This window comes from Antedon mediterranea, chromosome 7 (genome assembly GCF_964355755.1).
Source record: "Antedon mediterranea chromosome 7, ecAntMedi1.1, whole genome shotgun sequence".
Classification (NCBI taxonomy): domain Eukaryota; kingdom Metazoa; phylum Echinodermata; class Crinoidea; order Comatulida; family Antedonidae; genus Antedon; species Antedon mediterranea.
The window spans coordinates 6,026,221-6,043,550 of NC_092676.1; the positions used below are offsets into that span (position 1 = coordinate 6,026,221).

Below are 17,330 nucleotides of genomic sequence, written 5' to 3' on the forward strand. Positions count from 1 at the left end.
CCATGAATTCACGCGCATCCTCTCCCCCCCCCCCCCCCTCCTCTTTTTTTTCCTTGTTAAATGTGTAGCATCAAAGATCTTTGGTAGCATGCAGCACAGAGAGCATGCAGCAAAGATCTCTTTGCTTTGTAGTGACAAAACTATAGAGGGCGCACTACTAATTTGATTCATGCTTTGTTTTTAAAACGACGCTAGAGAGTAGGTTTTACCGGCGTTTTTAAGTTTAATAAAGATTGTATTTGTAATCTGTAAATGATTTTGTTGATATAAGTCATCATATTTATATAAGGTAAAATAAGTACAAGGTAAATGTCTACTATATCATCTTGAGAAAATTTTGTTTTTATTACGATGTTTAGTCACAATAATTTCATTGTAAATCAACCATGGTACCTAACTAAACTTTGTTTCCAATCTAGGCCTACTATAGTACGTACTGTACGTACGAGCGCCCGACGTACTGTACTGGTAGCCTACTGCTAGTCTAGGCTAGCTTAGCTAGTTAAGCCGATCGGGGCCTATGACTGCCTTAATACAGTACTACGAATGCATCGCTAGCCTACTTCTACTACTAGCCTACCTAGGGTAGGCATAGATAGCACAGTACAGTTTACAGTATTTTACTGACTGAGATTATAGTTTTCTTTTTATCAATACGAACAACAACTCGTTCGTATCTCCTAATTAATTCTAGGTAGGCCCTATTTAACTACAGACAGCAGCTAGGCCTAGATAGCAACCCATTTGGCAATAATTTAAAAATAACGTATTTACCTATACTAGGCTAGGCCTACAATAAGACCTACTACTATTCTATAGCTAGGGCCTAGGCCTATACTTACTTTACTTTTGTTTAATTTCAGACATAATGGATATCCGACCAAATAACACAATTTACATCAACAACTTAAATGAGAAAGTTAAAAAAGAAGGCAAGTATATTTTGAAAGAAAGTATATCCTGATCCTGGCAGAGCTGGTTTTTTTTATTTGCTACGGCAACAGATTACTAATACCCTTTTTACACTATCGACTGAGAGGAACACGAGTTGAACTCGGAGGCAATTTCCATTTACACTAGCCAAAAAAACTGCGAGATGAACTTGAGTTTCCCCCATTTACACCCCCGGTGCTGTCAATCAAATCACTATTGCAAGCGCATACGTGGAACTTAACTGACTATGGTTTAAACACTGGAACGTATCGACAAATCTCATATAAAAACATAATAATCCAAATTTACACACAATTTATTTAATTTTGAATGTAGTCCAGTGTTATATTTTCTTTGTGGCTATTAAGATTATCATTTATTATTTTTAAAATTAGGGCCTTCCTAACAATTATTTTTCTTTTTAAAATGACTGCATTTCCGCCTTGTAGACTGTACGTACATTAAATAGGCCTTAAATTGTTAGGTTGGCGTAAAAATAGGGTAGGTACGGTAGTATTTAAAATTAAAAATGTATTTGTTAATTAGTATAACAATGTATCAATGAAGGAAAATTATTATGGTACTTTTTCAGTTCCTAAAAAAGATATCATTTTCATCCATTGAGACATCAGTACTATATATATTTTTCCCTTTTTCAATAATTAGGCCTACATAGAATCGGTCAGGGTAGAGTTGTACAAATATTACATTATTTTAGGCTTTCTGGTAAGGTAGAATGAACACGAATTTAAATATTTTCAGCAGAAAAGAAAAATCACAAATTTGTTTTTGCCTTTAAATATAAATAAATAATATAATAAAATAACGAGCAGCACAATATATCGTACAATTATTATTTTAAGCAAAAAAGGTGTATTTTAAGCAAAAAAACTATTTTGTTGCATAATATTAATATATTGTATTTCTGTGACAACAACTTTTTCACGTCAATGACCTTTAACAGCTCGGTGTTGAACCACAAAAACCGTTTACACTTCGTGTCTCCAGTGTAGATTCGACTGCAACGGAGAAGGTACACCGGAAAACATTCAGCTTCGTTTCACCCCGGGGAGACCACACCGGGGTGGTTGGATTTTCCCATTTACACCAGTCAATAAAAACCACAACACCGCTGTTACAGTGATAGTGTAAAAGGGGTATAAGTTACTCTAAACATATTATGTTCATATTGTTCGTTTAACTGAAACTGCTTTATGCACTTGTCAATTGTATGACTCACTATACGACCCCTGGGAGAGGTGCGTCATTTACAAATAATTACTGACGCAGGGTTGCGTAAAAAAACCTAAAAGGTATGTCACATCAATGAACGATGGTGTGTCAATGTCCGTCACTTTACCACTAAAAATATCATAAAAAAACATGGTCACAGTGCGTCAAAATAGGCGCATCATAGACACCTAAAGGTAGGTCATGGTATGATTGACGCACATCAGACAAATGACGCACCTCATCCGGGGGTTGTATAGTGGGTCATGCAATTGACAAGTGCATTACAGATTCAGATAACATTTATTCAGATAATAATGAATGAACATATATAAAAAAGATATTAAACTGAACATAGATAAAGCAGTAATTGGTAGTCATTATCATGGATCCCTTCTAGAAGTTAAGAGCAATTTGATATCTACCTGGTTGGTTTAATAAATATGGTCTGGAGTTTCTTCTCCTTAATATATTTTCATTTATTGACATTGCAGAACTTATGAATTGTTTATGAACTATACAATAATATTAATAATCTATAAATTAATTTCTTTTCAGAATTAAAGAAGTCTTTGTATGCCATATTCTCTCAGTTTGGTCAGATTCTCGACATAATAGCGCTAAAGACGTTGAAAATGAGAGGGCAGGCGTTTGTGATCTTCAAAGAGATATCCAGTGCTACTAACGCTCTACGTTCTATGCAAGGGTTCCCTTTCTATGATAAACCAATGGTTAGTTTCCTTATGTATAATCCTTTATAATTCACCATCATGCAGTATATTCTGGTAAAGACAGAATATATATTATGCCAGAAATGCTTCTGGTAAATGAATACTTCTCATTGCCATTAAAGGTCTTTATAGTCTTAGTACACTAAAGCTCTGTCTACACTATCAAACTTGATGTGACAACAAATGTGATGTGCCCATCACTACCATAATTTGGGAATATCACTACCCTATTATTACACTTTTTTGGTCAAACTAGTTTGATAGCGTATACAGAGCTGAAAAAGAGGATAAAAAATGTATATTTGTTCTTGTTTTTATTTGTAGAGAATTCAATATTCAAAAACCGATTCAGATGTAATAGCTAAAGTGAAAGGAACGTATGTACCACGTGAGAAAAAGGTACCAGAGAAGAGGAAGGCACCAGCAGAGGAGGCTAAAGGTAGGCCATAAGATCGGCTATATCCCTATACTCTTAGCCACCCATCACCACATGTAGTAATTGTCATGTCTAACTGACAATGGTGTACACATTTTCATATATAACCATTAAAGTTGTATAGATTTTTTTAGTGGAACTTGTGTATTTTTATCTAGTATAAAACTTAAATGAATGGCCCAACCCACTTTTTAAAAATCATTTTCATCATCATGTTTAATTTTCTTTTTTTAGGCAAGAAAAACAAAGCAGGAGCACCTGGTGTTCCTCCTATTATGCCTGGGATGATGCCACCAATGCCGGGTATGCCACCGATGCCAGGAATGCCACCCATGCCGGGTATGCCACCAATGCCGGGTATGCCTCCAATAGGTAGGTTGTTACATAAATAGTTTCATGATATTTGATATTAATAATGTATATTGATCAAACAATCAAGTTTTTGTAAATTTTATTGTAGAAGAAAAGTAAAATTTCTAATTGAAAATCAAATATAAAAAGTATGAAATTAAACATGAAAAGAGGCAGTACTGAATAGCTTTAAATGGTACAGCCCATTGTAATAGTAAAAACAATAATACTGATTCTCTTTAATATATAAACGATAACAAGTTATTTAAAAAGGAATAAAAATATTACATACGAAAGGTACTGCAAAAAAAAAAAAAATAGTTTTTCCATCCTGTATTCAATGAAAATGATGTTTGGTATATACACCTGAGCCAAACACTTGTAACTCACATAGCTGGACAGGTGAATTAGTTGGCGAGTTACTTGCTGTTGGGGATATGTATGAAATTGAAAAAAAATCTGTTTCGTTTGATCTTGTGTTAATAAATAAACAAGAAGTCTTCAATTCTTCTAATAAAATAATAGAAGGTGCTATAGAAAATTCATGTATGCAATTTCAACTACAGTAAAACAAAAACTTATATATATATATTGGGTCTGTGGAGCTTGGGTAACATTTTTGTTTAGGCCTTATGGTTACAACGCCTATATCCCAATCATTCACCACTGGTCAATAGGTATGTCTACCTATTTTCGTGTTATTAATAATATATATGTGATTGTATTATTAGCTGCTGTAGCGCCCCCTTCCCAACCGTTGCCAGAACAACCAAACAATATTCTTTTCCTCACCAACCTGCCTGAAGAGACAAACGAGATGATGTTGTCTATGCTGTTTACACAGTAAGTATCACGATGACAATATTTTAATTTTTACCATTTGCAGCTTTAGTGGTTAAAGTAATAGTTTTGGTAGCATCTGTCGGGTTGTCTGTAGGTAGAGTTTCAAGCTACTTCTCAGAATTTTAATTTTTCAGATGTTTTGGCCTACTATGACGTAATTTGTACTTTATATCAAATATATTTAGAGGTTTTTTGCCTGCATTCAATTTAATCAAATAGTCTGTGTCCATTTAAGGTTATTTTTGGCATACTGAACTTTTTTTTTTCAGGCTACCATTTTTTTTGCAAAAGAAAAAAAAATCCTCTGCTTTTTTTTTAAACAGCTTTAAGTGAAAAAAAAAGCATCTTGCATGATATTTGTTTCTTTAATCACAATATACTTGAAATCTTGCAGATTTGACGGTTACAAAGAAGTGCGATTGGTACCTGGAAGACATGATATCGCTTTTGTGGAGTTTGAGACGGATTCGCAATCCTCGCTTGCGAAAGGTTCATTACAAGGCTTCAAGATCACGCCAACGAACGCAATGAAGATCTCGTTTGCGAAGAAATAATTGAAGTACACTAAAAAAAAAGGACAGTATTTGAAATTATCAATTTTAGCATGCTTAAACTTTTTACAGATTTCCCCAAAGTTTTTGAAGAAGTTAATGGCACGGTCTAGTTAAGGTATAAAAAGGGTAAATATCTTGTAGCTTGACAAGTTGAAAAATGAACTTTCTTTTCAGCGTAAGTGGTGGGTGTAGAGTGTGTTACAGTATGTACATTTATAGTTGGGTATTTTGTAATTACCAATTTTTGCATCATTGGTAAAACCTGTAAAGAACAAATACTACACTTTTGATTAAATTCAACTTGAGAAATTTGGTTAAAAACCAGTATAGCTAAATTCACATTGAACCCGGATTCTGTTCCAGTGGCCAGATCAAAAATGAAAAATAATAGAATTGTTCACACTGCACCTGTGTGATCGAAAAACGTAACATAGCCCAGAGTTTTCTCTCTTAAGACTGAATCCGGGCTCAGTGTGAACGTAGCTATACTGGTTCTTCAGCAATTTCTTGGTATTGCTGGACAGATTATGGGGTGAAATTTATTATCATTATCACACTGAATTGGGTTAAAAAGATTTGGTAATAGAGAGTATTCTTAGGCCTAGTCTTGATGTATCCATTTTGGTGTTGTCAATATAGCCTTGCACCTCTAGCTTTGTTGACACACATCTTGTTTCAGATTGGTGACTCATCATCATTTCTACTGTCTGTCTGCATTTGTACAGTAAGTATAACTGGACGACATGGACAATTCATCAGGTGCTAACTGTACATTCCACGAATTGTAAAATTTTAATACAATTAAAGGCTTACAAAAAGTGTTTAAGAACTTTGATAAAAACGGTACAATTTGTTGGTTTTGATATAAATGGAATAGAATTGTAAGTTATTAGTAAAAGTTAGTAAAACCCCTATTAAGGGGACACCTTTAGGACCAAATATTAAAGGATATCCACTACATAGGGGTTGGCTGTATTTGTAAAGCATGTATGTTTCCCCACATTTGTTTCATAGAGGTGTGCCTCCTTAATAGGTGTGTCCTCTTTATAGGTGTGTCCCCTTAATAGGTGTGTCTCCTTAATAGGTGTGTCTCCTTAATAGGTGTGTCTCCTTAATAGGTGTGTCTCCTTAATAGGTGTGTCTCCTTAATAGGTGTGTCTCCTTAATAGGTGTGTCCCCTTAATAGGTGTGTTCCAAAGGAAAAATTCTATTTTTACATGATTAATTACAAACCCATAAATCTTTGTATTTACATTTCATTTTTTTATGATAGAAATATGACTTATGATAAAATGTTATTTATATTAATTTGTTGGATTAATAAAATAATACATTTTAACATAATATTTTATTGTAGGATCAGTAATCAGGTATTTTGCTATTATCATTGCACAGTTGATAACAAAGATCAGATACTACACTTGACCGATTTTTTTAATGTTCCATAATAAATGTTAATTTAAAATGAAAGACTTGTTTCTTGTATTTGTTTGACTTCTGTATTTGCTCTGTCTAATAAGTTCAATACAAGCTCTGTCTACACTATGAAACTAGTTTGACAACAAAAGTAGTGTGATGTGCCCAAATATAGTAGTGATATGGCCAAATATGGTAGTGATATGACATCATCATGTCCACATTATGTCCTATAAAGTTTGATAGTGTAGACAGAGCTTTACAAAGAGTCTACCAAAAAGAATCAAATATGTTATAATTATATAATGATACAGCAGTACAAATGTTCTATTTTTCACAAGATCATTATTCAGTAGCATATACTGCCCTTAAAGGCCAGGTGCGGGCAAAAAATTTCTATTGATCATACATTCCAATAATTATCGATCTATAGTTTCCCCTATGTTCTCTATTCTTTTGTACACACATTTTGTAAATAGAGAGGAATTTTAAAAAGCTATGAAAAATAAACGGTGTGGTAAAAAATGTTATCAGATGACTAAATATAGGTAATATAACTTGAATATTACATTTCTGATATTTTTATTCAACTTCAGATTTTTATTTTCATGCTATAGCAAAAATTATCCACCATCTTTTTTCACCATCTAGGGAGTCACCAGAAATGTTATTACATTAGGTTAACTACCTAACTACTGAAAAAAAGTCTTCCTGGTTTTTATGGAAGAATTTTGCCAAATTTGGTATTTGATACCATATTAAGGGAAATTCATGTTTTTTCGTCTCGATTTCTGTTACAAATATTTGATTTATGTACATTTAACCAAATATTATATTTAACATTCATGCCTGTACCTGAGCTTTAAATCTCATTTAAACCAATTTCTATATTTAAGTTATTAATACTAGTACCCAAGTACCTAAAAGCTATTTTTACGAAACCTAAGGAATCGCAAATATAAATTGTTGGTCAAATAGTGACGTCACAAACTACGTAGGATAATACGCTGCACTGCACTGAAGACATAAACAAGTAATACAGTACTACAAACAAATTTATATTTAGGCCTGCAATTCTTATTAGTTGACTACGAATACTATGAATTACAGATAGGTTTACAATGTATATGAACTATATAGGCCTACTGTATTATACAATTTTTCTCGCTAATACCTAATATAGACATATATATATAATAATAAATACTGTACTCTTTTACATAGTGACAATGGTATCAGTGGCTGGATCACAATGGAGATATAAATAAATTAAGCAACATACGGTATGCGAATGACAATAAGAAATGGTGTAAATCTTCGATAGGCAGCGTTTACATTTTAAAAAATAATGTTATATTTTTAAAACATAATTAGTGCAATAACCATTATTACATTTTTTAGAATACACAAATAAGATTGTATTTGAATTATTATCTCATACTTTCAAGACCTATGTTAATATGTTAAATTAATTCGTGCGAGCCAGGGAAGACCGTGAACAATATCAGGGGGTACGGTAGGCTACGACGAATAGAAACGTTCAATGATGCTTATTAAAATATCACGTAATGCCAAACAAGAACAAATCAATGTGATAGTATGGTTTTAGTCGACCTCAATAACTATCGAAGTATTGTTGAATTTGCAATTTTAATGTAACCCAATACTTATCCACTTTGACCAAAAATTGGATCGAAAAAAAATGTATTTACATGAAAAAACTGTATTTTATAGCAAAAAATGGTCAAATTGTTTGCCAGCCAATGTGTTTTTGGTTGAATTTAACACATTTTTTTGCCATTTTATAAGTGAAAACATTTTTTTCGTTTTTTTTTCTGCAGAAGTGATTAACTTCATTAAAACTATAAAATAACATATTAAAAGTCTGATTTAATTAATCTTTTAATCTTAATTTTTCATGTTTTGGGGACAACATCTTTAAGCCAATATCATTTTTTTGGTCTCCTTTCTCTAATTCTCTACGTCAGCCTCCCTCCCGCCCATGTGAGAATTAGTAGTACACTAACAGATAAACTATTTATTTTAAAGAATGTGTAAATTGTAGTAGCTTAGTTATTTGTTGCGCTAACCCTAATTAAATTAGTTAGAGGAAGGTGATCCAAGATTTTTTTAATTTAACATATCAGTTATTTTCTATATTCTAAATTTTTCTCATATAATTTTTATTTTATTTTGGGGTTTCATGATGTGTGATGTGTTTCAATTATAAATGCAGCACACTACACTAGGTCGATCGATAAAAATTAATTCAACATGGACAGCATAGTCTATTATTATACAGCACAAAGTCTTTGCTAGAACATAAAAAAAAGAGCTGTAATTCCCATCAGTATTCCTGTCTCGATTGGTTTTGTTGCTAAAGCAGCATCATTACACAGGTTTGTAGCGCAGCATCCAAAGCAAAAAAGGTCATCACCTTCAGTAATACAGCCTTCGTAACAATCAGTTTTACATCCCCTAACTTCAACCGTCATAATGCTAGTTGTTGCTGTTGAATTCTAGATCAGATAAACAAATATTAATACAGAAATTATGATTGAATTGACCTAAAAAATAAAGAAAGGATGAAAGAACAAATTTTAGTTCCCTTTCATTCATTATTGGAAAAGAAAAAGAATATGCATGAAAATCAATCCGCAGAAAATTTCTCAAGTTCAATATTCTTTTTCGAGTAATATCCTATTGTTATCTTAGGCCTATAATTTAAACTTTTTTGTGTTCAAAAACGGTTGTGAAATAGCATGTTTCCATGACACCCAAATCTGATAATTATTTGAAACCTTTATTTTAAGCTTGGTTCACACTAACTAGTAACGCATACAGTTTGAATAATCCATCGCTTCTGATTGGTCAAGTCACTTGCAATGTGCTTAATACATTACTGCGTTGCGTGCTAGTGGGAACCAGCTCTTTATAGAAAAACTTACGAAACACACACCATCACAGTTGACGGTTTTCACCAGTGATAAAGTTTTGGAACCGATTACACAGTTTTCGTCTTCTACTGAACTACATTCATAGCAATTTATGGTCTCACTATTTACTACTGTAAACAAAAATAATAGCTTCAGTCAAAGCAAGGAAATCTAACATCAACAGGACACTGAGCTCGCCTTGTTGCCAAGATAGGAACGCGTACTAGTCCTTTGATCTTATGTCTGGCTGCGACACATACCAAAAGTACTAGACTGCAATATGTACATATACCCCGGCATGACGCATGTCTGTTAAAAGGCATGGATCGTGTCGCAGCCGCAGATAAACCATTTGATCTCCGGAGCTCAGCATTCTGTTGTTAGATTGCCTTGGTCAAAAGAGCGCTCCAGATTAAAAATGTGTTTATTATAAAAATAGATAGAAGTATTTACATATGAAATTAAATCAAATTCATCATATCAATAAGATGTTGTTAAAATCAAAATATGATAAACAAATTGGAAATGTTTGTTTGTTTTGTTCATTTTTCATTAGGCTGATTAGATTAAAATCATCATAAATTGCCCTTAGTTGAATCACATAATAAATAAAAACGAACAGTATAACATTTGATGCGAAAAATTAGTAAACAAGCAAACTTAATCTTAGACTAATTTAAAATTATCAGCTGCTATAAAGAATTTAGTTATAAAATTCAATGAAACTAAATTGATTTATTTCGTCGGTGGTAGGCCTCGAATATTATTCCTTCGTCGACGAATTAGTAATACTTGTATACGCCTTTGAAGTCAAACATGATTTTCGTTGACAATGAGAAGCCTATAAATACCAATAATGTTATAACTTATACTGCTAATATTATTATTAAATATATAAACAAAATTACCTTTCTTATCTGATGCTTCACAACAAACTGTCATAATAGCAAGTAAACTAACAATTATTGAAATCATAATTCCTGTTAGAAACAATTTTCGATGTAAAATCAATCGCAATACCTGCCCTTTGTCAAGCCGAGTGTTCAATTAAGACGGCACCGTCTATACTAACACTGTCGCTGGCTTTTAACAATAAAGTGACATAAAAATCCATGGAAATCACAACTGCCTCTCCTCTTAAATTAAAACTTCAATTTTGTTCCATGCGTGTTGAACTTTTGAAATCCATAAAACCTGAGGCACTATAGAACACTGTTAATTTTTCTTTCCACGATTGTTGGAATGGTTTTAGACGCCTGTACTATAAAAATGCATTTTCGTAAAATGCTATTTCGGTTGAACGATGACAATTGTACAGTAATTGGAGTTCTTGGAACTAATTCACTAATGTAATATTTCTATCATCGCGTTTTAATTCGCCTGTACGCTTGTCCTCGTGGTCGTGGAACTTTGCTTAGCCTAATTTAAAACTCAAATTGAATGTATAGGAAAACTATAATCAAAGTTACGGTACTCATCGTCGCTGGATATCTAACGTAGTAATTAAAATTGTTGACTCATGAAATATAAGTCTATGAACTGTGATAGGGTTCAATTAATTGTATAGAGTATTAGAAAGGTCCATGATTTACGTTGGAAATAATCAGGAACGCGTTTTTATCAAATTCACTAGAACAGAAATGAGGTTAATTAATAAGGCAAGCAGGAAAAATACGTAAGTATGTGAATGCGCTTCAATTTGTACCGTACTGCACGGCTGATGTGAGTCTATCATTTAGGCAGTGGAATGGCAGAGGATCAATAACAAGTTGAGATGTTGTAGTAGGCCTACAGACAGCCAAACCAATATTTCAGTTCACTTGAACTTACACATCAGTTGATGTGCTCACATAAGAAAGACAAAAATGATATGGGTCGATTTCATCTATAGGGAGGGGAAGCAAGGGGCGCCGCTAACTGTTGATAAGGGTATGGCTTAAATTGAAATAAAATAGGCCTATGTATTGCATACGTTATGCAATTCGGTGGACCTGGTGATACAAACATTTAATTCATGCGTTGATAAGATTAAGAAGATGAGAAAAATGCTTGGGTATATCAAGTGAAAAGTGTGTTATGATTACATCAAGGGGTTTTTGACACGTGGCACAAACCTTTGTCAGCATAACTGATTTTATTTACAAACAATTTATCTTTAGTTGATCACCGGCTTCCAATCAAAGTCATCGTAAATCATAGCTAATATTAACAATGTTGAATATCCTCTAATTGTAACCCTGGGTTATTATTCTTTGATTATTTTTTAGGGTGGGTAATAACTATTAGAAGGGGGGGGGGGGGGTTACTATTAGAGTAGTGGGTTACTAATACTAATCTTAAATTAGGTACCTGAAAATAGAAACCCATCCCCAACGTTTTCCGAACAGCAACTCATAGTAAAATAATAAAACAGTACGAATAAAAAAATTTGGTTGAACTCTAACTTTATTTTATAAACTAAAAAACACTCAATCCTCCCCCACTCCTGAGATCAACATGCATTATCTCCTTATTTTCAAAATACGACTGCATCATAAGTTTTTGTGACACTAATTTAGTAACCCAATGGGTACTATTAGAGTAGTGGGTTAGCCTACTATTAGAGTGTGGGTTACTATTAGAAGATTTACGGTAATATAATGATAATAATACACATTTTCTGGTTTTGTATCATCGTAACTATTGACTCTCAGTCAACGAGTATAACCTCTCTTTATTTTAGTATAAATATTATTATATACAGTAGGTCCAGCTGTTTAGTTTATGTAGGCCCTTCTATACTGCGAAGCTGCGGCTATAACTACAGTACTGTTAGGCCTACGTGTATTTTTTCTTTGGTTGCCATTTGACGTTTAGAAAATTAATCTGACAAACCGAAACCAATCAAAGGTCTAAGGTGAAAAGAATGCATGTAAAACATTATCAGTCATATTAATATTGTTATCATAAATAGTAAATGGGCCTATCACATTCATAATAGTATTTTAAGCAAGCCATTCAATGCATAGTAATTTATCGAGGGTTCATTAACTGGTTAACCTGTGAATCCAGGCCAACAGTTTCCCAGGGTCCAGCAATAGCTAAACAATTAATTGTACAGGTATTTCCTCAATTGTTTTACTAGTAGCTACCTACCTGGATACCAGGGGACTTACCTTGGAAACGCCAAGGTATATGTATAATCATATTGCTATATAAACCTTTTGATTGCATAGGCATACACATTTAACTATACCATAGAGATATTATAGTGAACACTATATCTCTATGGCTATACTAACACCTATAATAAAGACAATGAGCGTATTAATTAGGTTATTAAAGTGTAAACGTACATGCGTGTAATCTGCGGGTAATTGTCCGTTTGCCCTTTGATATTAATTAAGATACGCGAGTCATGGTTTTTATCGGTATGATGAGAAATCGAAAGTTAGGCAATGATTGTGAAAGCAGACACGATGGCATATCAATAGGCCTAATAATCATAATAAATAATATTAATATAATAACAATCATACAATATTAATTACACAAATATTTATTAAGAAACATAAATGTATCGTATGACGTCATGATTTTACAGCACCAATTTCTTTCATCTCTGTATGAAATTGTTACCAAACAGATTTCTACGCACACATTATTTATAATTGAAACGATAAAGCAAACTAAATTGTATTTAACACATATACTATATTAATAATATTTAGTAAATAATTTACAGGGCATAATGGCATATTATCAACTGTTTGGTTTCTACAAGTAAAAGATGGCAAACAAAAATAGCGGATCCAGGAATGTTGAATGGGGAGGGGGGAGATTATGTAAACATTATTATACTGCAGTTACTGAAGTACATACAAGAATGATACAATTTCCTACTATAAAATGCACTTAGCTTTATTGTACATTTTGAATTGAGCAAAATAAATCTAGTTCATACAAATGCCATTTAATAAATGAATATATCATACAATTATTAAAATATGATAACTAATGAACATTTATATCGTGTTAAATTCTGTTATTTTAACAATTTTTTTAATACTATTACTATGGTACAAAATATAATGGAATTTTATGTAAACAACCTGTCAAGATCATATTCATATGTATGCCTATATATGGACAGTATAAATCCATATGGTCATGTCATGACTGTATTTAGCAATCACACTTCTGAGATATTTCCCTTAAAGATGTATTGTCCCTTTGACTAATTCCCAAAATTTTTTTTGTTATATTTCGAAAAAAAGTGGGTCATTTTGAAGTATCATAGTTATTAACTTTCACCAAAAATTAGTTGAAAAAAAACGTTTTTTTGTTCAAAAAATAACTTTGACTTCCAGTCAAAGTTTTCAATCAAAACATATCTCATAATGCAACACGCCTGTTTGGCTACTCTGTATGCATAATCATAAAACTTCCTCGCGATCTGTTTGAAAACACCTTCTCAACCGTGATGAGTTGTAACAAATCCTAATTAGCATCATGCATAATGCATACTTGTGGTTTGAAATCTTTGTTTACTTTCGCTCGTGAGAATTTTCCAGACGAAATGTTATCAAATTAATTTACCTGTTAATTACATAAAATCGTTGTTTTTGCCTCGAATATTCGACTTAAAGTTAATAACTTTAATATTACCAAATGATATGGCCAATTTATATTTAGCATATTTTTTTTTTCATTTTTTGTGTTTCAAGAGACAATACATCTTTAAGTGGTATCCACTTAGATGGAACAATTTTCGAAATTTTTATTTGTCAGTTCTCACTAATGATCTGCAAGGAAAAACTTGCATAACCACATCGGTACAGTGAGTGTAGAATCTTCGATGGAATCACAGCTTTATTAGGAAATTGTATGACCATAAAAGGGCATACAGTTGTTAAATAGCACATGTTCGTTTGAACATAATTAACCAGTTTTACCTCCAACGAACTATGAAATATATAACAACGAAAACAAATAAACAGAAGAGAAAAAGCCATAGCAAATGTTTATTCTGGCCCCCTGATGCGATTTTTGATATTCGTTTCATTGATGACTCTAGAAGACTCTGGCCCTTGGTAAAGAAGTCACTCTAAAATTTACAAAAAAAAAAAAGAAAACTGAATAAATATTAGGAATATATGGAAGATGTATTGTTTCCCTGAAAAATAATTCCGAACAAAAAATGTGTTGAATATTCCATTTTAATGTAACATAATAGTTATCCACTTTGACCACAAATTTGATCCAAAAAAAATTGTATTTACCTTAAAAAATGTAAATTAAAGTAAAAAATGGTCAAATTGGCTGCCAGCTAATGGATTTTTGGTTGAATTTATTTTGTCATTTTATAAGTGAAAACATTATTTTTTTTCGTATTTTTTTCTATGGAAGTGATTAACTTTATTAAAACTACAAAATAACATATTCAAAGTCTGATTTTATTAATCTTCATTTTTCATGTTTTGGGGGGACAATACATCTTTAAGTACATTCAAACATTACATATCAAACATTATGCGACAAAAAATGTGATGTGCCCATATGGACACAGTGACGTCATTAATACCATATATAGGTATACTACTATAATTATTTGGGCACATCACAAATTTTTTTGTCAAACTAGTTTGATAGTGTAGACAGAGCTTTAGTACTCTAAACTATAAATATAATATTAGTGTGAACATTGTCATGAATCTATTGATTTCTATTACTACATTATAGAGGGCGACATTTTGATAATATAATCTTTTCTTATTTCAAAGGATGTTATTGTTAAACTAACAGATTAATTTTATTTTTGTATATACATGTATATTAGGGACCAAAAACCAAAAACAAATGCAAGGCATTCTTTTGTCCCAAACCAACCCTTCGTCTATGCTTCCCTCTAAGAAAGAAGGCAGACTTAAAAACCCCACAAATTTTAAAGGCAAACGTACTGTATCATTGATAAATGCGTTCTGATCTCGGACTTCAGCTCCCATTTCTATACTTAGCTGGAGAAAGAAGACAGAAATAATTAGGAATCATTAATTTTCAGTTATCATGTTGAAACACCGGTTCTCGTCAGATCACCAAAGTTAAGCAACGTTGGACCCGGCTAGAGCTTGGATGGGAGACCATCTGGGAATACTGTATATGGAGCTGTGGTCCCATTAGGAATTTGGAAATCAGCACTGCAGTTGACATATACACCTCCTGTAAAACTTTAGCATTTATTTAAAGTCAAGTGTCAATATCAATCAATATTGGTTGAAAGTTGATAATTCATCTTTTTCCAAATAATAATTATGTTTCTTAAATAATACTTTAATATTCGTCTAATTTTAAGACACACATAAATTGGTTATTATTAGTAAATAAATATCTCTTCAATAACATATGGAGTTAGGGTTTTAGGGGTGGATTTAGGGCTTATGAGTGGAGTTGTGGCTAGGTAGTTATGACGCTTGGCTACCAATCCAAGGGTCCTGGTTAAAGTCCTGTCATGTCAGGATTTTTTCTAATGACAACTACAACAACAACTCCACTCCTGTGTATATGTTTGTCTTGTGAACAGGATTGTCAAAGATAGTGAACAAAACATAAAAATATATACATACTACTACTACTAGGCTAGTTTAATTAGGTTACCCAGTATAAATATAAATTTCAATTCAATTCATGCTTTTATCATACAATTACTATATCAACATTAAATTTAAGAGATTATTTCATCAACAGTGAGTAACATTTATATTTATTACTTACTGATTTTAAAGCTGTTACTTTTGATCGGAGTTCGTCGGTCATTTGTTCATTTTCTTCTTGAATAAAGTTACGATCAGGATGGGTAGAGCCACCATCATCTGAAAATATTGTATCAAAAAAGTAAATAATGACTGCAAAATATGCCAAAATCATTATCAAGTTAATTTTAAATTTATATTTTTTCATTTTTGACACGTTTGACTGGTCTTTATTATTATTAAATTTAATATTAATATAATTTATATAGGCGTACGTCCTATCATCAATCAGGGAGCTTCCTGCATCAATCATCTGATGCTGAGATGGCTACTACAATTCAAATTAATAATAGCATATAAAACTAAGAAGCTAATAAGTACTACTACTAGTAGTTAAAAGGTCATCATGATGGGCCTCTAGTTCACCATAAACTTCGCCTTATTCATTATCATTTAAACATCAAAACATAAAACAAATCATTATCAAGTTAATTTTAAATTTATATTTTTTCATTTTTGACACGTTGGACTGGTCTTTATTATTATTAAATTTAATATTAATATAATTTATATAGGCCTACGTCCTATCAATCAGGGAGCTTCCTGCATCAATCATCAGATGCCGAGATGGCTACTACAATTCAAATTAATAATAGCATATAAAACTAAGAAGCTAATAAGTACTACTACTAAGAAGTAGTAGTAGTAGTTAAAAGGTCATTCTGGGCAAATGCAATCTAAAATGTTTGAATAAGATCATGCAGTGTAATAATAACAGGCCATGGATAGCTAGGCCTAGTAATTTCAGTTGAAATTAATTAAACCGGCCAGCTCACGCGCCGGTAGTCCCAGTTAGCCAAGCAAAGTCTCCCATCCCAGAGCAGAGATCCTACAATAGGTTACAGGTAGGCTAGGCCTACCTAGCCTAGCTATACTAGTATCATTATCAGTATCAACTATCATGATGGGCCTCTAGTTCACCATAAACTTCGCCTTATTCATTATTATTTAAACATCAAAACATAAAACATACATCCTGCTGCACGCCTCATCTTTTAAAGCAAATTTGACACTGCCAAAATAGGATACACACACCACAACAATATTGTTTTTTACGTCCACGTCAGTTTTGTGGTTTTGTGGTGTGGTGTGTTTTCCTGAAAAATGACGTC

At 32.4% G+C, this 17,330-nt stretch overlaps 2 protein-coding genes across 3 annotated transcripts; one reads left to right on the plus strand and one right to left on the minus strand.

Moving 5' to 3' along the window:
- The first annotated feature begins 189 nt into the window (after positions 1-189).
- On the plus strand, positions 190-6,544 carry LOC140054774 (U1 small nuclear ribonucleoprotein A-like). 2 transcript variants are annotated; one of them, XM_072099859.1, is made up of 7 exons: positions 190-305; positions 864-932; positions 2,722-2,894; positions 3,219-3,333; positions 3,565-3,702; positions 4,413-4,524; positions 4,919-6,544. In XM_072099859.1, the coding sequence occupies exons 2-7, from the start codon at positions 869-871 to the stop codon at positions 5,076-5,078; spliced, it is 762 nt and encodes a 253-aa protein (XP_071955960.1). In that variant the 5' UTR covers positions 190-305; positions 864-868; the 3' UTR covers positions 5,079-6,544. The 2 variants fall into 2 exon arrangements, with proteins under 2 accessions (XP_071955960.1, XP_071955961.1); XM_072099860.1 differs by having other exon boundaries at positions 190-289.
- A 5,324-nt stretch (positions 6,545-11,868) lies between these two features.
- LOC140054336 (BET1 homolog) lies at positions 11,869-17,310 on the minus strand. The gene is made up of 4 exons (XM_072099286.1): positions 17,192-17,310; positions 16,181-16,278; positions 15,370-15,426; positions 11,869-14,516 (listed from the first exon to the last, which is right to left on the minus strand). Exons 1-4 carry the CDS (start codon positions 17,208-17,210, stop codon positions 14,361-14,363), a joined length of 330 nt encoding a protein of 109 aa, XP_071955387.1. The 5' UTR covers positions 17,211-17,310; the 3' UTR covers positions 11,869-14,360.
- Between the last annotated feature and the right edge of the window lie 20 nt (positions 17,311-17,330).

Coding starts and splice junctions, on each gene's coding strand:
- LOC140054774 (XM_072099859.1), top strand. CDS start 869: ATGGATATCCGACCAAATAACACAATTTACATCAACAACTTAAATGAG. Junction 2,895..3,218: donor CTTTCTATGATAAACCAATG/GTTAGTTTCCTT, acceptor TTTTATTTGTAG/AGAATTCAATATTCAAAAAC. Junction 3,703..4,412: donor GCCGGGTATGCCTCCAATAG/GTAGGTTGTTAC, acceptor TTGTATTATTAG/CTGCTGTAGCGCCCCCTTCC.
- LOC140054336 (XM_072099286.1), bottom strand. Junction 15,427..16,180: donor AAGTAACAGCTTTAAAATCA/GTAAGTAATAAA, acceptor TTCTTTCTCCAG/CTAAGTATAGAAATGGGAGC. Junction 14,517..15,369: donor ACGCATTTATCAATGATACA/GTACGTTTGCCT, acceptor TGTAAATTTTAG/AGTGACTTCTTTACCAAGGG.